The sequence below is a fragment of the Falco punctatus genome (assembly GCF_963210335.1).
Source record: "Falco punctatus genome assembly, chromosome: 1".
In the NCBI taxonomy this organism is placed as follows: Eukaryota; Metazoa; Chordata; class Aves; order Falconiformes; family Falconidae; genus Falco; species Falco punctatus.
The window spans coordinates 38967822-38993395 of record NC_137580.1 but is presented as its reverse complement, the minus strand read 5'-3'; the positions used below and the strand labels follow the sequence as shown (position 1 = coordinate 38993395).

Genomic DNA, 25574 nt, shown 5'->3' with positions numbered 1-25574 from the left:
GTCCCTCCTCAGGGGTCCCCCTGGACATGTTATTAAAATTCCTTTCGACATTGGATTTTCCAGCCTTTTTTGAGGAGTGGTGTGGGGGCTGGGGGAAGGGATCCCAGCTCTTGGCTTTTCGAGCCAAAAATTTGGAATATTTTTCTGAAAACCCCTGTTGACACTTTCTTCATTTCACCCTGACAGCTTGAATTAGGTTTTATTAGGAAGCTTGGCTACAAAGCCAGCAGCAAGTTTTCTTTCTCTTCTCTGTCTTTTTCTTCTTTGGTTGTCATTTACCTTGCACCCTGGAGTGATTGGGGTCAGCCCGTCAGTCACGGGAGGCCTGAAGGTCATGACTACTGCTATGGGATACAGGACATCAGCTGTCATTAACCCAGACGGTTCGCTTAAATACTCTGCGGTCTTTTCCTGAAGACCAGAGCCTATGGCAGAAAATGCAGCTTGTATTTTTTTCTAATTATTTTTTTAAACTAGCTTCTTGTATTTGTTGGACAGGAGTGTTCTCCTTTATGTTGATATGCTTGTTAAAGTTATTTTGCTTTTCAAGTATTTGAAGAAAATTTGGAGCTTGGTGTGCATTTATAAGGGTTGTAATTTTTTTGGTTTGGCTCTATTAATTTCATTAGGAGAAAGAAAACCTCCTTTATATTTTCAGCAGTCCTGCCTTTGTTAAAAAACATGTGTTTGAGTTCATCGATGAGATGGCTTTGAAAGTATCTACTCACCAGAAGACTTCCACCGGATCCAGTGGAATTTCCCATTTGAAAGATAGTGAATATCTTTGGAAAATAGTGGGTGGAAGGATGAGATGTCAGCTCTAATCTACCAGGACTTGATTGTTTGGTTTTTGTTTTTTTTTTCAAACAAAGCATCAATCCTGAAAGAACTCATGATACAATTTTTAAAGTGCTGAAAATAATCTAAGTACATAAGGTTATTGAAATAAAATAAAATATCAGGGGCTTGGAAAACTACATCAGGTAGGTCCTTTGGAAGCCAGCTTTAGGAGAGAGGAGATAACGTAGTTTCTTTAATAGCTTGCGTTACTGCTCCTGTGCTCCTACTGGTCTGTGATCACGGAGTAGGTGCATAGCCTTAGTAACAATCACACCCCGACCAACTTCTACTGATGTGAAGCTGATAGATCCAATTGCCATCAGACATACGTAGCAAGCAGCCCGCATGAACAATGTTGTTCATATGGGGGTTTTGTTCTCTTGTGTATTGAGAATGGAGATCTGACCCATCTGCTGACGCGAGACCCAACCTCTGCTTCACAGACAAGAGCTAGCACCATGCAGCTGACTGGTACCATTACTCTCTGCTAACGGGTCCCACTGGTCTGGGCACTGGCTCTGCGTGGTTGGTGTGAACTACCACTTGGTTCATCATTTCACCCAGGAGGGTGCTGGGCAAGGCAGTGGCTAACACTCATCACTCCTGTTTCCACCCTCGCTTTCCTCTTCTGTCGAACCAGGGAAGGCTTGGAAGATCGCAGTCCAGCACCTGCTCAAATCCTGCTCTTTTTCTTTTTTTTTTTTTTTTTTCCCCCTCCCCAAGGAATGCTTACTTTTTTTTTCCTTACTCAGGGTGTAGACCTCATGGGACATGTTCTAGATCCTGTTGCTCTGGTGGAACCCGACCACAGAGGTTACCAGACTGCCTGACCCACCGTGTAACTAAAGTTACAACCTGATTTTCTAGCTTGTGCAGCCAACAAATGAAATCAGAGTAGGAAACCTTTGGAAATGGTGTGTCTGCAGAGAAGGCTTGATTAGAAGTGCTTTGAAGAAGTAAAAGCAGCACGGAAGTGCTAAGCAGTATTACTAAGCACTACTTGTTTATGCCCTGGAGGCTATCGTGGTTGAGGTGTTCCTGCAGCTGAAGTGAGCGATTAAAGCAAATCCTCAATTTCCAAAGCCATTTGGTGATATGGCAACCTCGTGCCGTCAGTGCTGGCTGTGGCGTCAGGCAGAGGCCAGCAGCATCCCGTTCCTGCCAAGAGCATGACTGTCTCGGGGCGTACACGCAGCCAGACAGTAACTGGCTTGTTTAATTTTGACGCCCTGATGACAGGTTGACGTTTGAATTAAAAAGCACAAGCTTTTCCAGTGCGACCTATTTGATTGCCATGTTGGTTTAGTGAGAAAAGCTGACATCATGTCCAAACCCCCGTGTTTTTCATCTCTGCTTTCTTGGTTCCACTAGATGCTGGAAGCTCCAGCCACCAGCTCCGCTTCCAGCCTCACCCGTTCTGCACCTACAGCATCCTTGGGGACTTGCTCTGTGAATCCCTATATATTGCATTTCAGCATTTCCCAGGGAAAATCCCGAAAGGGCCACAGTGTTTGTACAAAGATACAGCTTTGTGTATTTTTGCTCCCTACGTATTTTTTTTTTACCCTCTCTGAGCGTGGATCTAGCCCTTTTGGCTCCCTGGCCCCCTTCCCTGGTTCCCACACTGCTCCGGCAGCAGCAGGCAGCTGCTCCTGGTGTCACAGGGTCCTTTTGTACCACCCCTTTGCTTTATATCTCCTCGGGTGTCTTTTTTTACCATCTGTAGATCATCACAGGGTTAGATTTTATTGTGCTTGCTGTATTTAACCATGCTATTGTCTGGTGGAGGGGACTGGGACAATCCAGTTCTTCCTGGGGGATGATGGAGGGCCTGGGGAGTATGTGCATGGTGGGTTTTGGGATTTGTTTTTTTTTTGTTTATCTTTAAGTAAAACCTTATTTGAGATCCCTACCCATAGTATAAAGACCAGAAGAATTAATTGGCTGGTTTCTTTTCCCTCCACATATTGGTTTCTGTTCCACACTTTAAAAAATCCAAATGCATCACCTTGGACCGCACATCAAAACCCTGCGAGAAGGAGCCAAGGGGTCCATCTGGGACATGAAGTGGGCTAACTCTGATCATTGCTGGCACAGGATGCGCTTCCCCGCTAACCAGAAGGAAAATAAACTCACAGGGATCAGTGGTGGTGATCTAGAAGAGACCCACACTAAGACTTTGGCTGATGACGTTGAATTTAAATTAACAGGAGCTGGGTCTTGCTGAGCTGCTGGCCCTGCTCTGCTTGCGTCCAACTGGGAAGAGACAGTGGTCAACCCTTGGCAGGCGTGTAGCTCAGAAAAACAGACTTCTAAACATCAGGGAAAAGGAAATATTAGAGAAACCTGTTGGGGAGCGCAGTGTGGCGAGCAGCTGCTGGGCGTACGGGGAGTTGTGCAGCTGGGCTTTTCTTGGGAAAGCTGCAGCAAGACACGGCTTTCTTGGTCTCGCGGAAACGCAAGCGTGCCTTTGCTCAGAGACGCGAGCAGGGAGCAGCATTTGCCACTTCTCCTGGGAATTTGGGGGATTCCAGTGAAATTCTCATGCAGCAGCACAAGGATGGTCCCGAATAACTTCAAAAATTGAGTAGATTGAAGGATGCGCGGCACTTGGGGAGGGTGAGCGGACCCAGGGGGCTGCTGTGACCACAGGGTTGCTGTTGGAGAATGCTCAGTCTTGCTTTCCTGAGCCTCAGGCACTGCTGCACCAGGGGTTGACTCGGTGCATCTGCTCTAATGTTAAACAGGCATAGAAATCTGGGAAGTGTGGGCTGGCCAAGGGCTGGCAGCGCCCACCCCTGTGCCAGCAGGCACCCCGGTAGCAGCACCCCAGCATCCCCAAACTTGCACACCAGCGGTGGGGTAATGCAAGGTTTGCTTTCTTTTCTCATGTCAACCCCTGCTTTCTAATCTGGCCCATTTGTCAGGTAAAACAGGAGAAGGAGCAAAAGGTCAGGGGCTTGATTTACTGGGAGCCATAAAGTTATTAATGCTTCTCGGCCTTCCAGTTGGAAATTTTCTTTGCCTTAACTGCTGCCTGTCACTGTGCTGCCAGGGAAAAAGCCCCGTGGTGTCAGGGCTAATGCAGGGCCAAGGACAGATCAAAGGAGCCTGTGTCAGGGTGGGATTCCAAAACCTCCCGTGGAAAGGAGAGGTTGCACCTTGCTGGTGTGCACCTTGGAGGGGCAGCAGCACTTCAGCAGAAAGCCAGACCTGCAAACTTCAGCAATGCAGCCGTCTAGCAAAGGCCACGAACATGTTGCGAGAGGATCCAGTCTGATTTAGTTAAAGAAAAAGCCGTGAGGAGGTTAGGGGAGTATTTGGGGGTTGATTTTGTATTTTGCCCTCATTGCAGGTCTTTGATCCCTTTCCCCTTGCGTACTGAACCTGCAGAAATCCAGCAATGTGTGCAGGGCTTTGGGTGGGCTGCACAGGTTAGTGCTGTTGCTGTGGGCAGCTCTTACCCATGCTGGACCAGCCCCACTAAGAGGAGAGGCTCAGGGATGTAGGTTTAGCATGCGTTGGTCCCTGTTCATTACCGACGTATGCACAAAAAGGCCTAAAATGTTGGTATTTTGGTAAATACTAGTGTGTCAGCCCCTGTAAGCAGTGCATGGGTGATCACACCTGAGTCAGAAGAGGGCTGGGAAGGAGACTGGGTGATGAGGGCTCCAAGTGATTTTCTTCCCATAAAGCATTTTGCACATCTCTCTTTTAATTTTACTTTTCAGCTCCACTGAAGTTGATGATATGATTAGAAAATCTACAAACCTGCTGCTGACCCGAACACTGAGCAACTGTTTACAGAATGTCATCAAGAGGAAAAACGTCGGGCTGACGGAGGTGGGACACGGCTTTGAGGAGACCCATTCCCAGGGCAGGGTGACAGGAAGGGAGTTTGGTCCCCTGGAATTCCATACAGCACCTTTAGAGATGTTGGTTTGGAGCGTTTATTATAAAAAATTTGGCTGGAAAATGATAATGGAACCACACAGTGTTGCTGTACAAAGCAAGAAACACTTTATATTGTGGGAAAGAGGAAGATTGTTTGCTGTTGCTGTTAGCATTACCCCTCTTTGGAATTTGCAGAGCATTATATATCTGAATTAAAGTAAGAGGACTTCAAGGAGGACAGGAGAAGAGCCAAATGTGAGCTATGAGAAGATGAGGGAGCGGTCCCCATCTATTGGTGATGCTTCAAGCAGTTTCAGTACATTGCTACAGTACAAACTCTATATTGGCATTTTCTTTTTTGTGATCAATACTTCTTTGTGCACAAAGTCAGATTTTTGAAGAGTTTAACGTGCAGATCATGGCTGTTTGGGGTCGTGTGGTACCCAGGGCAGTTTGGATTCCTTAGTGGGGCCTCTGCATGCTGCTATTAAATGAGTAGGTATTAATACAGCTGCAGTTGTTTAATTGACTGTATGGTAGAAATGTGTCTTGTTCTCTGGACGCTGTAAATACCCTGTGGAGGTGAGTTTTGGAGTGTTTAGTGCATTTACAGCGGGTATGTATTTACACACGATGCTTCCTCAGCCCTTTATCTCACAGTCTGGAATCTCTCTGCTCCCCGGGGGCAAATTCCTCTTCCCTCCTGCTCCTCCCAAGACTCCCTCCACAGAGGAATGCAACACTATCCCTGCACTATCCATCCCCCAAACGATCTTTTTTGCTGCTGTTGCAAACATTCACACAGTGTGATGGAGTGTAGGAAGGGCAAGCTGGGTGTGGCTGTCCCCTCAGCCGCTTGTGCCCGGTTTAGATGGTGTAGATGCTCCTTGGCATCTTCCACGCTGAGTGGAGGTGATGCCTTTCTTTGGGCTGAGAGTGACTACTTCATGTGCTTTAGAGCTGAAGAGGATTTTTGCAAGTAAAGCCTATGTAGCACAACCTGAGTTTAAAATAAAGGTGTAGTATGTCCAGAGACTGGTGTTCCTCTGAGTATCTTCTCGTGTTTTCACCCTCTTGCTCCTTTACCACTTACCAAGGTACAACTAGCTCTTTCCTGGGGTTATCTCTACCATAGTTTTTTTTCTAATTTGATTGAAGAAAAACTGGTTTGAGCATCTTTGTTGCCTCCTGCCTCATTTCTTTGTGTAACCATTGATCTGTTTGTCCAAATGGAAGCATGTGGCATTTTTCTGATGTGTTTCTCAGACCTTCCCTCTTAAGAAAGACATTGATATGACTGTGCAGCACAGGAATTAAAGGGTATGTTGAAGGGTCCTAGATCATATGCCAGCATAGTCCTGGTGTCAAAAGTGATTGCAGAAGATATTTAAGTACCTTGTATAACTATCACTTCCCAGATTTGATTTATGCACAAAGCAACAGCATCCATTCTGGGCTCTCCAATGTCACTTTCCAAGCAGCAGACAAGGTAATACAAGGCTGTGTACCAACCTTCCCTGTCTGTATCCTCTTTAATTTATTTTTCTTTGCTGTTTTTTGGGGCTACCTCTTAGCAGTGGATGTTGAAGTTTGTAAACCAAGTCTGCTCCAAATAATCCCGGTGTTTTGAATAACCCTGACATCCCTCAATGAAAGAGAAGGAAAAGATGCTGCTATCTTTTTTCATTTGAGTACCCCAACAAGAAAGAAGGTCTTATGCCTTCAAATTCAAGAGAAGATCATAACTTGAAGGAGCCAGAGAGGGAGCAGAAAAGCTCTTAGCCAGTCGTGGAAGAGAATCAAAGTTATAGGTCCTTCAAGTGTGATAGCTGATCTGGACCAGTAAGTTGTGATGATCAGAGAAGAGATTTAGGAGGAATTTCACACAGCTGGAAATATCAAATATTTGATTAACTTGAAACTAAAAGAAAATATCATGATCATGATGTCAAAATTATCTGACACAGGGAAGCACAAATGAGTGCTTGTCTGAAGGCAAAAATCAAGAACAAAATTAATCCAAGGAATTCAGAAATGAGAAACCCTCCTAGTTACCCATGTCATACATTTCATGGACCAAGTACAATACGAGGAGTTCAAATAAATCATTATTTGATTTAAAAACAAAAGTTGGACTGGAATGAAAGAAGTGTTGGCTGGAAGGGACCTCTGGAAGTATCTAGCCTGACCTCCCACTGGCAACGAGATCATTGCTCGCTTGGATCGTGCCAACCCTGACTTTCTCTACCCGACTTTTAATTTCTGCTGAGCAGAGGTTCCACAGCTTCTCTGGGCACGCTGTTCCAGTTCTGCACTACCCTTCCTAATGATTCTTTTCCTTCCTAATATCCAGTCTGAACCTCCCAAACTGTGACCGTTGCCCTTTCTCATGTCATCTGGCTCTAGCAAGAGTTGGGCACTATAACATTTGTGGTGTAACTTCAATATTTCTGTGCCTGCAACACTCAAGTCACTGTTGAATCCATCTCATTCAGAAGATTTGTGAGTGGTTCAAAATAATTTCTTTAGGGGAGGTGACTGCGGACTGCCACACCGTACTCCAGCAATTAAATTATATCATTCTGGAGCATTAGAATACCTTCCATGTCTGTAAGACGACTGTTTTGGCATGATATTGAGCTAGACATTATTTGGAAATGTTTTGTTATAGCTTATGTTGCACGTTGAAAATACGGCAGTCTGCTCAGAAAAAAGGTATCTGCTTAAGGAATTAATGATGCTTCCAAGCCAGTGATCCTAAAGTGGAAGCCCGGATTTTTTTGCTCTGGATTGTGAATGTTTGTGTTGATTGACTTCAGCAGAGGCTTTTACTCTGTAGTTGCCTTTAATGTCCCAAAATAGTGCCATGTGAAGGCAGCTGTGGAGACAGTGTTAAGAAAATTGCAGGTAATGGTGGGTATGATAACCAAAAAGATACCAGGGTTAGATCTGCTGTTCACCCACACCACCCTCAGGAAAGTTAAACCTTGTGGATTCTTTGTTAAATGCCTTAGTACGGTGTTGTTTGGTGTCACTCAAGATACGGATTATTTCGGGTTTGTTAGCAGACAGAATACTTGTGATTTGACGTGGTGGTTTTTTGGTAAGCCTGTTGTATTTGGACTGCGCTGAAATGAGCACTGACTGACAGCTGAATGTAGGAAAGTCATTAAAAAAAATAATCTTTTGTGGTATTAGTGGCTGTCATGGGAAATGCTTTTCCCCCAAAATTATCTTTTATTTAAGTTTCTGATGTTGTTAAAGGAGGAGAGCCTTTGAGCATGTAGCAGAGCTTAGTATGTTTGTACAGCGTCAGCTTTTTGTACCAGAAGTTCATATAAATTGGCATCCACTAACCTGGCACGTCCCTGGCTTCAGGAGCACCATGGCTGAATAACTTTTTTGCCTTTGCAGCTTGTACAGATTATTATAAATACGACCCATTTGGAGAAATCCTGCAAGTTCCTAGAGGAATTCATAACCAATATCACTAATGTACTTCCAGAAACTGTCCACACTACGAAACTCTACGGGACCACAACCTTCAAGGTGAGAAGACTGGTGGCTCCATCTCCAGGGAGTTGCTGTTGTTTGGTTGGAGAGTATCTGCTTTCGGAGCGCGTGTGTGGATGCATGCGTGCAGGGAGCTGAGCTGAGCTGAAAGGTCACTGTGGCATATCCTGGCAAGCTGACGCCATCAGGCTAGCTGTTGGGTTTGTCTTCTGGAGCGTTACTTCTGTCAAGATCATGAGCCTTTGTATCCCTAAGTTACAGGCTGCGACTGCAGCACTTATTATCTAAAGGAATAAGCAGCTTTTAAACAAAAGCCTGATATTTTTTTTTTTTAAATGAATTTTCATTTTGCTGTTTGAGTGCCATACAGTGTTACACATGTCTGGCCATGAACACAAGCTCTCCTCTTTCACCCAAGAGGAGAATAGATTTTCAGAACTTATGTTTCTGTATCTTTCCACTTCTTTTTAGCATTATCCCCTAAAAATCAGGGCTGGCAGAAAGTGCTAGACTTCCCAGTCTTTAAATCATAACTCAGGAGTGTCCACCCAGATACTTTATATAAAATCTGAAGGCCGTAACTGGATCAACTATGGTGTGCCTGAATTGTGTCCCATGGCTGGAGAGCAGGAGATGGGAACAGCGCTGAGGACTTGAGCAACAGCAGGGAACTGCTTAGGTGAGGTTTGCCCTTGGGATAACTCAGCAAGAGACTAAGGCCCCATGTCCCCAGGGAAGTCCATTTGTTGTCTCTTAGGGCATCATCTGCCTGTTTGGCCTAAGGGTGAGTTTTCCTATCCTTATTCTGGTAGGAGGTTCCTCTGCAGCCCTCCTGCACCCCATACCTGCACACGCATCGGTGGGTCTCCACATTTTTCCAGATGGGACATTCCTCTCCCAGCTCTCTCTCTTCCATCCTGTGCTAGATTTGTCTTCTTGGTTCCCAGGTTGTGTCAGAAGCAGACATCAGCTTGACCTTGCCTACCACTGACCTGGTGGCACATGTCCCACCAGTCTGAGCTAACCCAAGGCTGTAGCAACCATGTAGGTGCCTACAGGTGCTTTGTGTTGTGCTACCTTAAGGGCTAAAGGTTGGGTCAGTCTCCCATCCTGTCACTTGTGTAGAGGTTGTGGTATGGAGACTCCATCCCATGTGACATCTTGTTTCCCAGGACGCCCGCCATGCTGCTGAGGAGGAGATTTACACTAACCTAAACCAGAAGATAGACCAGTTCTTGCAGCTGGCGGACTACGACTGGATGGCCATGGAACCAGGCAGCAAGGCCAGCGACTACCTTGTAGATCTCATTGGCTTTCTACGCAGCACGTTTGCTGTGTTCACCCACCTCCCGGTAAGCCATCTCCAGCGATTTACTTTCTTTTTCTGTCTGGGGAACGCACGGGCATCCAATGTTGAAACTAACGGTTGCTCAAGCTTTATGGAGTGTGATGGAAATGGAGCCTTGGACTGTCACATTCTTATGAAATAACAAATCTGTTTTTAAAGGAAGCTATTTCATGCGTCTCCCCAAGTATTTGCAAGTCTGCGTATACGTGAACGAGGGAACTATAACAGTCCGCCATGCAGAATCAGGATCATAATTCAATAGCCACCTATATTTTAGATATGTTAACTTTAAGCTTAATGGACGTTCAAGATTTTTTTCAAGAGGTGCCAGTATCTGGGTGTCTATTATTTGAACTGCAGATACATTTCCAAATGTTTGTCAAGTCACTGAATGCCTTACATCAAAATATTGCTCTGTTGGAAGGCAGCATATGTTTCTTTCTTTTCTCTGCTGTCTAAAATATGCCTCTGTTTATGCTGTTATTGCAATCAAGAAAATGTATTTTATGTTGGTTTTTTGCAGTTGGTGGAGTAATGTCCCATTGCATAGGAAAAATAGAATCATCAGGGAGTTTCTTTTTTGCTCAAACAGCTTTTTCCCCCCCCTTTAAATAAGATTTGTTCTGGGTATATACTTACAAGTATCTTCAATCAGCAGGTATTTTGAAATAGCAAATCCACTGAACACTGTATTTGTTCTAAAAGTGATTTCAGAGCTTTCTTCTTTCCTGGACTGTTATTTATTTGTTGTTGCTGGATGCCCAGGTTTATAGTACACCAGCACCAGGCATCTTTCATTAGCTTGGATATAAACAGGAAGAAAAGATTTAATAATACACAATGGCAGTTTCCTTCATTCTGCTTGTTTATGCCACTATGATTACTCTGCTGGAAGGATGTTCAAGCCATCCAGAGCTGTTTTAGGAGGTGTTGCAGCCCCAAAACTGCAGCCTTCTGCATGGCTCATGTCTTTGGCCTTTCTATCACAGCAGGAAGGTTTGACAGCAGGATGGAGATGAGAACTGATTTGCTCTGGATGGAGAAGCCCCCAAAAGAGAAGTGAAAGTGGCTTTCATGGTTCTCTGTGCCTAGAGGTGGTGTTGTGGAGAAGGTGTTTTCTTGGCTCTGTTAGCAGTGGAACAAACTGTTAAAAAAGTGTTCACTCCTGGGCAGAGAGGTCGGAATGGCTTTCATCCGTCTTCTTGTTCAGGCCAGGTTTATTGCTGAAACGTCACCTCTGTTGGCAGCCTTGAGCTGTGTGGCTGGTGGCCATGAGAGCAGGCACGGGACGGGTCCTGAGGACCACCTCAGGAGGTGCTTGGAGGTGGCTGGATTCCTCAGCTGCTGCATTTCTCCTTAAAAAAGGAAGATGTGGCTGCACAGGGGTAATAGATCACCTGGAGACTGCTTCCACAAATCATACTGTGGGAGTACTTACACAAGCAAGTAATGGAATTTGACTCGTGAGTCTTTGCACCAGAGCATGAAGCATGGCTAGCGAGAGAGATGAGGATGAGGAGAGATGCCCACAGTGATTTATGAGATGGACTTGGGGTGATTTATCTTCCTCAAATATTAATGTTTCCTCTTTGAGTGAGTCAGAATTGTTTGGGAAACCGGGAGGACAGCTAGTTGGTCTAAAAAGGACCGAGACAGATCAAAGCAGCCTTTTTCTATTCTCGGACTGGACTAGAAAGGGCCCAGCTGAGGAGAGGGCTGTTTGCATTTGCAGTGCAGCACCTTATCTTCAAAGCATTGCATGGCACTGATCCTCCTGACAGCCTCATGAGACAGCGGAGGCAAGTCCATCAGATGCTGCAATCTGATTTGTGAAGCTGTAGATCTGGTTCAGTGGTTTGTAGGAGATGTAGGTCTGGGATATTTTTATATACATTGGAGTTTCTTCCTTTAGAGGAGTGCCGTGAAGGTGCTGTCACTGACCACTGCTGGCGGGTCCTGGCATACCCTTGCAAGCAATGGTGGGTGAGAGCAAGTCAGGAAGAGTCAGGGTACATCTAAAAGGCACCCAGGTCCTTCGGTGTCTCTGCTGGTTTGTCTTTACAGGGTTCAAGGGCCTCTTTCCAGTGGCTTACTTAGAAACATGTTAAAGTTTCTGGACTTTGCTAAATGAAATATGGGAGATAAGGTGTGTAGAAGCCCACATCTGTCTGAAGCAATGCAGGAAAATGACAGAGAGATTTGTGAAAGCACCAAAAATGTGGGATGAGCTTCGTTTGTGAAAGGAAAGAGTGAGAGGGGTTCAAGGGGGAAAGGAAGTATCTCCAAAAAGGGTGAATTAGAACTATAAGAGCATATTGCAGGATCGCTAGTGGCAAGGCAGAGCTGTTTCTGTACTGCTGTTCCAAATCCAGCCCAAATCATTAGCGCTATAGCGTTAAGATGCAAGAGGAGTTGCTGCCCTGTTTGAAATGAGTTTGCAGCCTGGTCCAGCTGTAAAATACAGGATTTCCACCCTGCCAGTAGCTCACAAAGAAAAGCAAGTCACTGTGCACTATCCTGGAAGCATCTTCTCATTTCTAGAAGTGGACTCTGTGCAACACTGTCCCTTCCTATTCTCATGTCCTTTGCTGGTTTGGAAATGCCCCCGTCTTCCAGAGGTGATAGTTGGGTACCTCCATGTTGAATTTACACAATTTTAAAAAAGTGAAAAGTGTTCTCCTAGTGCTGGAACTTGCAGCAGCCTTTTAGAAGAAAAGTGTGGCAGTCTCGGGAGATGACTAAGTGCAGGAGCTGAGCTACTCACTTGCCTTTTGTCACACAGTAATTAGACCCAGAAAAACCTTCACCTGCTGATCAAAGAAACTCAGCCTGGGCATGTTGGTGGTTACCGTGCTAAAATTACACCAGCAAAAAGTGCTGTCCTGTAATAGAACGGAGCCGAAAGTCCTGAGCCTGCAAAAACGCAGGCGGCTCCTTAATGTGACGGGTGTGAGTAATCCCATTGTCTCTGCTGGGGCTGCTCGTCTGCAGGAAACCTTGCTGGGGTCAAGGCTCCAGTGTGCCGCAGGGCAGATCAAACCGCCTTGAAAGGTCCGGTTAACTCAAGTCAACGTTTTGGAGAGGGGGTGAAGGAAAGCAGAGATGCTGAGCGAGCTAAAAGGTGACTCTGAGCCAAGATTTGGGCATTAGGTTTTGTCTCTCCCTTTTTGGATGTGTGAGGCTGAACTTTTCCTGTATTTATTGGGGGGAATCCCAGAATGGTTGAGGTTGGAAGGGACTTCTGGAGGCCATAGAATGGTTTGTGTAGGAAGGAACCTTTAAAGGCCACCTAGTCCAATGCCCCTGCCATCAGTAGGGACATCTTCAACTAGACCAGGTTGCTCAGAGCCCCATCCAACCTGACCCTGAATTTATAAGGATGGGGCATCTCCCACCTCTCTGGGCAACCGGGTCAATCTGGTCCAACCTTCCTGCTCAAGCAGGAAAACTAACCCAGACCAAAGCTCGTCCTGGCTTGTGGAGCGGCATAAAGAGTCTCCACTTTCTCTAGTGTTCAAGCAGGAATTGCAATCCCTAATTTTTCCCTTCAGAGCATCAGAGTAGACATTGTGGGATATGGTGGAAACCGCTTGATATTAGGAATATCTGGAATCGATTTACTTTTTGCAGCTTTGCTTCAGGATGCTGAGCCCCCATCTGCGAAGGGCATGGTGGTGGGCACAGCATGTGCTGGCAGCGGGGAAAAGTTCATGGTGAAGTTAGCAGGGGTTTTGGTGCATACCGCTGCTGCATGAAATTTTCGTGGTGGTTTAGAGCCACAATTCGAAAATGCTCCACTAAGTGCCCAAAATGTCTCAAAGCAAATAAAAATGCTGGTGGAAATCAAAGCATAATTAACATTTGGCTTCAAGGCTGCCCTCTTCCTGTATTAACCAGGGAGAGTTGGTTACTGCTGCTGCTGAGCTTATTAATATGGGATGCTCGGGGCTCCTTTAAAAGAAAATACTTTTTTTAAAGAAAAAAATACTTTAAGGGGGGAAAAAAGTGTTCTAGGGGGAAAAAAAAAAAAAGGTGGTTTCTGGTTTTCAGCAAGTAAAGGGCCATGGCCTCAAAAAATTAACATTTCCAGCATTATACTTTTGAAAGAATGACTGAAAAAGCCTTTTGTCTTTGATGGCTGATTGTTGTTTTTATTTCTTGTTAGACAAGTTAATGTAAATCGCATTGACAGGGCTACTCCAAACACACTGATTTGTTGACATTAAGCTTCTCAGAGATGGAGGGTTGTGTCAACACCTACAGTGAACTGTCAGGTTAACAAAGCAAGGATGTTTTCTTGGGGGAAGGTAGCAGGGTTGGAGGGAAGGGGGGGGTGTTTTGTTTTTATTTTAAGTTTCCTTTAATCCTCTGTTGGTCTTGTATCTTGATAACCTCCTTTGGAAGGTAATCAGGGCAGGTCAAGAGGTGATACTGACCCGGGAAGGGGAAGCAATCTTTCAGCAATCGAACAAACTGTAACCTCTGTCAGCTTGAGCAGTTCAGTGTGAACTCTCTGCAAAGTGGGTTTTGGGTTAGGGTTTTTTTTCCTCTTTTTTTCTTTTTCCTTTTGTGCTTATTTTTGCCAGATGGCAGGCACAGATTTCAGCTGGATCTGCGTGAACACTGTCCCTGCTCTGCCTGCAACATTTTTGCCTTATTCACCATATTGGCATCTCTTTCTGGTTGCAAATGAATACGCCAGCCCCGACAGCTCTTGCTTTAGTAGAAAGAGCTTTGGAAGTATTTTATTTTTAAAGAGAATGATTATCTATGTTATTTAAAAAGCCAGATCCCTCTGTAATATTTTAAAAAGCAAGACACTGTGCCTGAAAGTAAAATGTCTTGAACTTTGCACCAGCCACAGCTTTGACCACGTTGGGAGGGACCCAAGTGGAAAACAACAGTCATGAAAACATCGTCTGAGCACCAAAGACACCTTCTTTAGATTTGCACGAATCCTGTCTGTGCTTAGATAATGTCCCTTTGCCCTGGAAAGAGCTGAGCAAGAGCTGATTCCTGCTGTCACTCACTAGGGTTTGACATCCATTACCTTCATCTTCCAGGTGGGAAAGCTGAGGCATGTGGGTGTTGACTTCCAGAGTATACTTAATGGCAATAAAACTGGTCTTGTGGTACTTTGATTTCCTCCTCATCCTCCGTAGACCAGGTTCAAAGAACCCATGTTTTGTTTTTTTTAATAGTTCGCCAACTGCTGAGCAGCTGGTGCCTTGGTTGGAGCATTGGTGGGTTGTAGGCACCTGTGGGTGATGACCTATGTGTACCTCTCTGCCTTTCTCGCTGTTGCTTTGCTCTCTTCTGCATTTGACTTTCAACTCCCTGTGTTGTCCTCTGTAGGGGGATGTAGATGTCCACTCTACAATGTCGGTGAGTACAAGACTGCGTGTCATGCGCATTTGGTCTGCTCTGCTCGCACCTCAAATGTTAGAGGGTGAGTTGAACCAGAAAAGGTCCTTTGTCTTGGAAGGGAAAAGATTGAGTAGAGGTTTAAATCAATAGGATAAATTAGAGACCAAGGGAAAGGGTTTCCTTCCAGACAGGTTGCCCACAAGCATACCGTTGCAGTTGCATTGCTAAGTTGTGGCTTTTGGAGCATGTCACATTTAACTGGCTCCTTTTATCTCCCATGAATCCCTAAATGTGCGGGGAATTAGGGGAAATGCCTGTTATTAGGGAAAGCATGATGGCATCTTCAACCTCTGCTTGAAAGAGAAAAGATCTCTGCAAAATCCCCCCTCCCTCCCTCCCTCCCTCCCTGTATTTTGTTCAGACAATTCCCCCATGGGGATTTCAGCCTGGCGTTACTCCTGATCTAAGTGCTCTGACCCGGGGCTTGGACTGCTAAGCCTTCCCTCTGTCTGGAGTGGTGGAATAGTATTTTATCCAGAAAATAGTGTGAGTTCTTGATGTTTGCTGTCTCCCTATTTGGATTAGGGTAATTAGCACATAGAAAGTGTAGGAGACCTTTCAGACCTACCTTCTGGTTCAACCAATCCCTCTAATTGTTGTCATTTCTGCTTGTTTCATGTGCGAGAGAAAAAGCTGCGGCATTTCCATGGATAGATCGCAAACAAAGTGCTCTTGAGCTACCTTGTTTCCTCTATTCCCATGTCTGCAAGGCAAGGCACGTGCGAACAAAGCGTGCCTCTTTTTTTTTTTGTTTTGTTTTTGTTTGTTTTTTTTTTTTCTTTCTTTTGTTGGTGTGGTCCTGCTCGACGCGGTTGTGCGGTGTGAGATGCGGCTGGCGCGAAGGTGTAGCCTCTACCCCAGCTTCTGCTTTTCCACCTTTAACCCCTGCTCGTCATTTTAATGCTGAGCTGCCATGGTAGTATTGATATTTCATGCCACGGTTGGATGCTTGTACCCCTTTTCCTGGAAACTGAGCATAGCTAAGCCTTGAGTATTTGCAGGCTCTGGGCACCTGGGGGTTTCTAAGTCAACATTGAGGTCTCAAATCAACGCCAGCTTCTGGAAAGAAAGAGCCTTGTTAAAGCAATTTGAGGCCAGCTTCCATCAAAGCTGTGGCTTGGCTGCTGGCAGGGCTGCGGGAGCTGCCCGCTCTGCTGGGGAGCAGGCAGGGATGCTTCGGGCATCCCCTTGCAGCCACGAGTTTCCAGGAGTGGTGTTGAATGTCGACCATCCGACGTGGTGTCCTTAGAGCGTACCCTAAGAGAGACAGATGCAAAAAGTGGTAGTGCCTCTGGCTTTTCAAGACTTTCAACCATTTAGAAGCCAGATGTATTTATTTCTTTAATTGAATCCAGTGCCTAGACAGCTATGGAGACAGCTTCCTATGGAGAGGGGTGCATTAGTTTCATTAAGGTAAATCAATGAAAAATAATACCTGGAGGTCCCCTGGAAAGGGTCAGGGATGGAGTAATCCCTTTATATGGTGGGACTTTGCTAGCCTGCTCTTTGCTCATTTTGTTCTTAACTGCAACAGATTCTAACTTTCCTTTTAACCCTTCTAATTTTCTGTTCTCTAGGTAGTTGTATTAATTGGTGGAAATAAATCACTAATCTGTCTGTCTAAAAGAGATTGAAAAATAAAAATCTGATTGCAGAAAACAGCAGGACAAAGGAGTAATTGTAGCGGAGCTTAAAATGTCCGGTGGGAAGTAGTTGTGGCTAATCCTGGGAGTTTCTTGGTGTTGTAGATACGGGCACACAAAAAAACCCGAGTTGCCTGAGATGCAGACATGAACAGGGCATGAGCAGCATCCAAAATCCTCCTGGTATGGTCCTCAGGGGGCTCCCTTTGCTCTCCAGAGATGATCTGAGTCTCTTGAGGGGGGGCACTTGGACCAGCTTGCCACGAAGGTTGGTCAAAATGCTCCTAAAATGAGGGTGCCTTGGTGGGGAGAAGGTGGGCTGGTGGCTGGAGCAGTGCTTGCATGACTGTGGGGCACCATGCTGCCTGCCTTGCTGCGGGCTGGTGGCGGTGCGTTGCTTTCTTGGGCTTCTCGAGTGTCTCCAAAATTCCAAATGCTCACCAAAATGAAGGGGTTGAAACAAGAACTAATGGTTGCTTTAAAGCAGGGAGCAAAGCGTTCAAATACAGAGGTTTTAGCTTTGTTGGCTGGGGAGAGGGCTGACCTCTGATTAACCCAGGAGCGCTAGTTAACTCGAATCTGGGTAAGCCAAGTTATCTTGTAATTACGTGGTTTCTTGTCTGCTTTCAGCACTTAGAAAATTAATTGAAGCTAAAATGCCCAGTCCCATAAATCCTTTAAACCAGGGTGTGCATACTTCCCTAGGTATTGCTTCCCTTTGTGTACTCACCTTGGCATGTTTGGCTTTGATTTTCATTTTACGAACTTAGATTTATAAAGCTATTTTATGCTTACTTTTGCATGCACCTACATACACAAAGAATCAAATGTGTGGTGTGGGGAATTTGGCAGCTGAAAATCCATCCTCAGCGTAAGGAGTCCAAACACGCTTGCTGCTTCCTGCACCAGAGCCCCAGCCTATACCTTTCAAAAACCAATCAGAAGTTCAAGTATGGGGTTTCTTTTCCCCTTTAATGAATTTTAGTGAAAGACTTTGCAGCTTCGTGCTTTCCTCTTATTTCATCCCCTGGCAACCTGTAATCTTGTAAAGCTCTTCTTAAATTGTGAACATGCTAAGGAGTATCAATGAGCACCACTGCTGCCAAAGCCCCCAGCTGCCTTCCTTAACCTACCCATGGGAGGAGACCTGCTTGTCCTAGAGGAGCCCAGCCTTCAAGTGCAACATCCTTTGAGGTCCCTGTGCAGAGGGCACTTGAGTTGAGGTTGCATGGAGGAGCGTTGGGAGCTCATGCCCATCATTCAGAGCCAACAGCCATGTTAGCGCAGTTGAGTGCTGTTGGTGTGGTCAAAGTGGCTGCAATTAAGGACATGTCATTTTGTGACCATCTTGGGGGTGCCTTTACATGGAGATAAGTTCTCTCTGGATCTTGCAACCTAGGTTAGATGTAATAGCAAGAAAGAGCAGGAAAAGCATTTAAAAGTGCAAGCCCTTATGGATTTCTTATGGTCGCCATGGTCCTTCTTCATTGTGTTTCATGAAAGGCAACAAATAAGGAGAGCCTGATGGGTTAATTAAAAAAAAAACAAGGCAACAGTAATTTCTGCAGCTTTGACCATCCATCTTTTTCTTCTGTTTTAAGATAACATCTAAATATTGAAAATGGAAATTTAACGTATGATTTAGTTTTTGGAAAAATTTAAAACAAGGTGAAGTTTCATACGCTGCTTGTGTTGGTCACTCAATAATCAGCTCTGCTTGGGGAAAAAAAAATTCTCCCTAACTGGGTGTTGATGGCTCATGGAGTGGAAATGGAGTGGGTGGGTGGTACTTTTTTTTGTTATTTTGAGCTCATAATTTTTTCCAGTCTGTTCAACATCTGGGCCTTAAGTCATGTATTAGTTGCGTTTCCAACAGGCGGCCTGTACGTCACGGCAACATGCTGACCCTTCCTTCGGCATCTCGGCAAGCAGAAATCTGCGTAAACAGGGAATCTGGAGCATCCCTGTGTGTGAAAAGGGTGATAAACCCTTGGTGGCAGTGTGCTGGAGGGCTCTGCTGTGAGGATAAGCGCAACGTGCTGTGCTGTGAGCCTCAGGATCTTTCCCCTTTTATTAATTACTTCAAATTATAAAATTATATCGCCAAGATGAAGCGATTCAGTTCACTCTCTTTACGTCTTCTTACTGCCGTAATTGGCAGATGCTTTGCCCTGATAAATCAGCAGAAGGAAGCGTGGTTCTAGCTCTTCATACACTAGGGGAGAAAATAAAAAAAAATATCTGTATTTAATCAACTTTTTGTTTCCAAAATGGCAGCTGCTTTGTATTTAATGGAAAATCAGACTCTTCCCAATGGAAAGAATGTTATTCCCAAAGTGAATACAAAAGAAAATACAAGCCACAAAAGAGGAGGATGAAATATGTAATTTATTTATTTATTTTCTCGTTCGTTCCAGTTGTGGAGCCGTGCGCTCCAGTCGTGGTCGGGCCGTGGCTCTGGTTTGCGTCAAGTAACTCAGAAAGTCTCAGCCAGTGGACACGGGGACCAGGAGAGAGCCTTGCTCCGCATTAAGGGGCACAAATAGGACCAAGAAGAATTAAGGCTACTTCACGCTTCATGTGTACATAGGGAGACTCATTAAATGCAGGTTATTTATGGGTTTAATTCCTCTGCAGGCTGAGATGTCTCCGCTGTTGGAGCACCAAGTTTTTTGCTCAACACCTCTTGTCGTGGGGTCTTTTTCAGAGGTGAATGATCTTTGTGGAGACCCCAGTGGTGGGCACAGGAGGAGGAAAAGATGGAGGAGCACCTGAGCCTGTGCCTTGTCCAAGCCCACGCAGCAGGCCTGTGGGTTGCCATCCTCTCCCTGAGGTCGCAGTGAATCTACAGCACTGCTCATTCTTGGTCTGCTGCTGGTGTTTGCTCTGAAGCGCGTTTAAATGTTGAAAAATTAATATTAAGTGCTGGCGGGTGGCTGCCAAATTGCCAACGTGGTGAGTCAAAAGCCCCAGGTGTGTACGGTTCAGTCAATGGTGCAGTTTGGTTTTGGGTTCCCTCCTGCTGCTTGGCCCGGGATGTTGAGCCATGCTGCGGAGATACCTTCTGGGGGAAGGAGAAGTGGTTTGAGCTGTTGTGATGTGCTTTGTCCACATAATTAGGGTTTTGCGTGGGTTTTGGTAGCTGCTTCCCTGATGACCCCTGCACCTTCCAGGCTCGTGATGCTGTTTCCCAGCACAGGAAGGTGGCGCGGGCATTTGCGGTGCAGCTCATAACAAGCATGGAGTATTTACAGAGCAGGTAAATGTGACTTTTTTTTATCTGTTATTGTTTAAAAAAAGAGGGTCATGTAAAGAAAGCAGAAGGCAGGAGACTTAGAATGGGAGTTTGATGCCACGGGCTAAACCTCCAGCCTGATGGAGCAGATGGTTACATGGTTAATGAGAGTGTCTATAGTTAAATCAAAGCTAACAAGGATAAAGAATATAATTCCTAGCATTTCTCAAAGCATAATGCTGTCGTATACCTAACTGGACTGGAAGGAGTGCCTTCCAACCTGTGTCCACTGTGAAGGTCCTTGCACAAATCTCTGAAGCATCTCAGAGACTAGACAGCAGCTGGATGCTCCAGCGCAGGCGTTGCTCATTTTGGGTGAGCCAGGCTCTGCACACAACTGTTTCCATGCTATAGACTTCTAAAAAGTGGTTAATTAAAAATATCCTGCCATGCATTTTGGATGGTGTGCAAGGAAGAAGATGCAGATCATGGAATCCTCTTATTTCCCTGGGGTTTTTTGCATGTGTGCATATGAAAAGGAAAGAGAAAAAACCAGCAGCATCCCAGCTTTGCCACAGACTACTGAGCTTCTACAAAAGACCTCTGCCTGGTTGTGTTTGTGTGCCTCCGTAAGGCTTCAAATGAACTGTCCCGGGCTCAGTTGTAACAGCTGTGTCCCGAGGTACTTCCCTTCTCTACCCCCTGCCCTTCCTTCTATTTATTTCCCCATTAAAAAAAAAAAGGGGGGGGGGGGGGGAATAGATATTGCTTGTTGACTCTGACAGTGCAGTCAAAGTGAGGGAAGAATCTTGTGTTCCTATGCGTGCTTTGGTCCTGGATCCTTTTAGATCCTGGATCCCATGATTATACGTGGTTAGAAAATCCATCAGTTGTACTTTTGCTGTTGGGTATATTTGTTCCTGCTGGTAAGCAGGCAGATGCAGTTCATAGTGCCAAGACCCCTGGATGCTTATGTAGGAAAAACCTTGCCATAGAGTTGGTTATTCCACAGGTTAAATGTCATTTGGTTAAAGACCAATAAAACCCAAACTGAATAAAACAACATTATTTAAAAAAGCCAAGCCCTTTCAGATCTGTCTGTGGGAGCTGGTTGTGACAGTCACCCCTGATGTGATTTCTACTGTGCTGCTCTGTATGAGAGCCTTGAGTCTCCCACCGGCTTCAGCCAAAATAGCCTCCAGCTGTTGACCTTGGGCATCTTCGACACCGCCAAACTGTTAGGATTTTTCCTCTTTTATTGGAATGTGAGGGGATTTATATCGAGCTGCAGTGGTTGGTGTGACTGGCTGGTTTATTTTTTGTGTGGTGAGGATAATTGCTGTATTTGCTTTTTTTCCCTCCTTTTCTTTTTTATTTGTGTGGTTGCCTCTAAGCTTCTGTTGGGAGTTCAGCTTTGCCATGTGTTTGTCTTGCTGCCGTATCTGTGACAGCCTGTTTTCCCTTTAATGCTCAAAATAGAATAGAAGTGGTAAATGTTTACTTCTGAAAATGACACCCCATCGATTTTTTTTTAAATACCTCTGGAAGACAGCCACTTAAACATGGGCTTGCGCTCAGCTTTCACATGAGTTTGAAAGCAATCCCGGTCCAGCCAGAGGATGGTGGCTTTCCCGGTTGGTTGGAGCAACTGCTCTTTCACTTTTCAGATGCTCTCAGCTTTCCAGGTGAGTGGGTCTTTGCATGAGGCAAATTTCACTTGGAATTGTGTTATTTGGCACTGCTGTAAGGTGTTGCTTTTCAGAGGTTTGCTATGGTGAACTTGAGATATTTCACTGGTTGGAAGGCTGTCTCTTGAACCAAGCTGTCATGTGATAGGGATGGTCAAAGACAGCAGAAGACCAAAATCCCAGTTTCACTCAGGAAAGGCTACAACATTACCTTGATGGGGATAATGTGTTTAAATCTGGTGATTTGCTAATGGCACCAAAGCTGCTTCTGTAGATGACTACAACCTGCCGTGCTCTCAGCCCAAGTAATCGGGTGTAGAGGGGAGTGGAGCAACACCTGCAGCTCATTCTGCACAGAACATGGGTCCTCCTAAACCGGGAACCGTCATTCATTGAGTCACTTTTGGCGTGGGCAATCCTGTTGAGAAAAAGGCCCTTCTTATTCCAGTTAGATGAGAACACAGATGTCCTGTTCACTTCGAGTAGCAGGGTGGATTTTGTAGATGTTGGAAGGGAGGCTGTTTATCTGGAGGCGATGCCGTTGACTGTTCCAGTAGGTCCCACAGTGTGTTGAGTTTGAAATGCCTTCCTCTAAGAAACATATGTCATTACCTCTCCTTTCATAAGTTTGGGCATCAGGAAACCTTTAACTTTGTAATTGCCAAGTAATACAAAGATCTGATGGGGGTCTGAGGCTGGGAGGCATCCCAGGGGTCCATGGCTGGGGATCGTCCCTTTCCCCAGCAGGTATTGCTCTGTGCTCAGGAGCCCTGGCCCACAAGTGTTGGTTATTGCCCACCTCTCTTGTTGGCTGGAAGGTTTCTTCTTCTTTTCCTTGGCAAATTTCAAAAACATGTGAACATCAGCTTGTGGTTTGGTGCCAGTTGCCTTTCTCCAGATCCCTAAGTCAACATGCTGGCTTCAGTGTTTAGCTCCTGGGATGATTTTGTGGAACCAGACATCAAATATGGAGCTTGAAAGTGACCGAAATCAATAAGCGGGTGTTAATGTTCACACGTCAGTCACCTCTCATGTCCCACGCGGGTCACGTCTGATGCAGAGTGACATTCAGCCCATTCCCTGCTGGAAACCAGAAATCTGCTGTCATCCCCTTTCTATAACACAAACAATTTTGGGAGGAAAAAGTGATTTCTTCTTCTTCTTAATAAGGGTGCTGCAAAGGCAGGTAAATAGAATTTGTTAATAAAGAGTCGCTCTATATCTACTCTGAAGCTAATACTCTTAGGGATGGATTTGATTTCCTGGGATGCGTGGTGGTGTCTGACTGTGTAGCACTTAATGAGTCTAATTATCTCCTGGACAAAGACACTGCATTGATTCTCCTTCTGTATTAAACATAAAACTTTCTAGGAAAAAAAACTTTTATTTTTGCTGATCTGTATTGTTCTTAGTGATTTGACGCTTGTGGTGTTGTGTTTTAACTCCATATGGTTGCTTCTCATCTCATGCCTTTATCTGGGCTTGGTTTAGCTGTGGTATTCTGCAGGTCTCCAGATCAGCATCTTTTCTCTTTTAAACACCAGGGCAGATGTTTTTTCTACCTTTCCATCAAATTCCTCCGTGCTCTGAGGCCACTGAAAAAGGGACATCAATTTACGAGACTGCCCTGCCCCTTGTCCCTCCACTGGGTCTGTGTGATCTGATCTCGTGGGTCCATAGGTGCAAGGTTTGGGTTTGGACCATAGTCCCGGTGCCATTGCCTCTCTGCCCATCAGAGATGCGCCTGTAGAGGCTGATACGACTCCTGTCTTCAGAGTGGGGGGCATCTTGGAGATTGCCCTGCTTGGGGTAGTGTTGATGCACTAGTCTGTAGGCTTGGTCAATGCGGAGAGGTCTTCTTGACCATCTGTTTTGTTCAGAGTTCTCACCTGTTACTCCTGGACCTTAGTCATGGATACACTCACTTTTACTTGCAAGATACTGAGTGCAGATCCACAGCTTTTTTTTTATTTTTATTTTTTAAAAAAACAAACCTAAACCAAACTAAGACAGACGAAACCCCCCCAAACAAACCAAAACCACCCCCCCCCAAAAATAATAAAAAAAAACCCACCTCAACCAAAAACCCCCACAAAACCACTTCTGTAAAAAATGAGAGTGGATTTCTGGGCAATTAATGACAGATGTATTTGTTTTTTAAATAAACCTCTTAAATGTACATGAGTACTTTGCTGTTTTTGTTTTGACTGTTTGGGGAGTGTCATTGTATCTGGGTAAGGGTTTGGAGGTTTTTTTGCCATCCTCAGTGACTGCAGAACAGTTTGTTGTTTTTTTTTTTTTTAAATGCAATTAAAAAATGCATCAGGGTGGTGTTAAGAACCTGGCAAATCAGGATGGCATGAGCAAGCCGGGAGACTCTCTCAGGATTTGGCAGGGCTGATTTTGCCCATGGTTTAGTGAGATCTGGGGCTCCAGTGCTGCAGGCAAGCAAGGGCAGTCCAGAGGTGTCTGGGGCAGGAGGAGATCACGCCTTGGGGGTCTGCAGGGTCTGAAGTCTATCCATGCCTGCACAGAAAGTGTCTGCTGGGATTATTGCCAGTTTTATGCCACCAAACAATTGCTTATTGTTACAGCATCACATTTCCATCTTCTGCAAAATATTCCACTGGTATTGCATTATGGATTGGAAAAGTCAGCAAACTCAGCATTGAAATTATTGGACAACTTGTGATGTTTATAGAAAAGTGGACAATTAATATTGAGGAATTCCAATTTTTTGGCCCGCTTTTCAGTTGTATGAAGTCCATGGATTTGCATGTCTAAATATACTTAATCACATCAATCCCAATGCTTCTTACAGATTAAACAGAAATTCTGTTGGTATCAAAGACCCCAAAATAATTGGAAACCTTGAGACCATTTGAAGCCTGTCAGGTTTTGTTTTTTATGGAAAATGCTGTATTAATTCTTTGGCAAGTTGGTGGAAGCGTTCTCGGTGCTACAGTAGGACTTTTGTTTGCATGTCAGTGACCACATGGCTCCTAATTTGGGGCAAGGAAAAAAGCAAGAGGCACCTGCTCGGGTCTCTTCTGGGACCCTCTGGCTGGTGGCCGTCACCAGCTTGTGCCACCCCTGTGGCTCTCGCAGCGGTAGGTGTGTGCCGAGGAGCCCCCTCTCCCCCTGCCGCGAGGTGGGTAATGGCCGCATATTCCTGATTGCGCGTTAAGATTAATGGGTATTTATTTTAACAACCATTCCATTTCAGTAGCTTTTAATGAGTCCTTTGATAGCAAGTTCCTTAATTAACAAGGCAGCCTTTCAGCGTTTCCTTTCCCTAATTGTTAACATACTTGCTATTTTCAAACAAAAATGCTACCGTGAGCGGTGCTGGCTCCATAGCCTCCGTGCTGACCTTCCCCATGGTAGCTGCCTGTCCTCCTGGGAACTTGGAGGCTTCCATCTGCTGCCCAAGGATGAAATACAGATGAAAAGAGATGATTTCATGGTGAAAAGTGTGATTAATTTGGTCGGTTCCATGGGGGGTAGCCCATGGCAATATGTTCTGGTAGGTGCCCCTTGGGTTGGGTCTTTGGGAGTCCTTTAGAGTTTTGGCTCTGTCCTTTCACTGGTTGCATGGCCACAAGGAACGTCTCTAGATGATCTACCTGTGTGCCCCGAGGAAGCTTTGGTGGGACAAGGAGGACAGTTTTGCCTTGAGAGGTGTCATGGAAACCCCAGCTGCAAAGAGGTAGTATCAGAGGCCATGGACAGAGGGTTTTGTTGCCAGAAATAAGGTTGCAAACTGATTTGAGCCTCAAAACAAAATCCCACGGCCTTTGCTCTGATAATAATGCTCAGAATTGCTTTATTTCACTGAACCAGCATGGAGCTTGCAGGAGGCAGGCAGGCACTTGGGCTGACAACTTGGCTGTTGAGCTCTGTCAGCTCCCACCCATGACTCGTGCTTTTCTGATGCAAATACAGTTCATTTTTAATGAGGTTTGCAAAGGTCTTAAATAAATAAG

The 25574-nt window shown here is 45.2% G+C and overlaps 1 protein-coding gene across 4 annotated transcripts in view; it reads left to right on the top strand.

Annotated features, from left to right (window-relative positions):
- The window catches only part of EXOC6B (exocyst complex component 6B), a 311854-nt gene that overhangs the window by 192878 nt on the left and 93402 nt on the right, over window positions 1–25574 (top strand). For 3 of the 4 annotated variants that reach the window (XM_080379561.1, XM_080379559.1, XM_080379562.1), the window contains exons 16-19: window positions 4572–4683; window positions 8149–8283; window positions 9420–9599; window positions 14951–14980. In XM_080379561.1, the coding sequence (XP_080235687.1) occupies window positions 4572–4683; window positions 8149–8283; window positions 9420–9599; window positions 14951–14980 (457 nt within the window). The remainder of the gene's footprint in view (window positions 1–4571; window positions 4684–8148; window positions 8284–9419; window positions 9600–14950; window positions 14981–25574) is intronic. The other variant, XM_080379560.1, reaches the window with a different exon arrangement.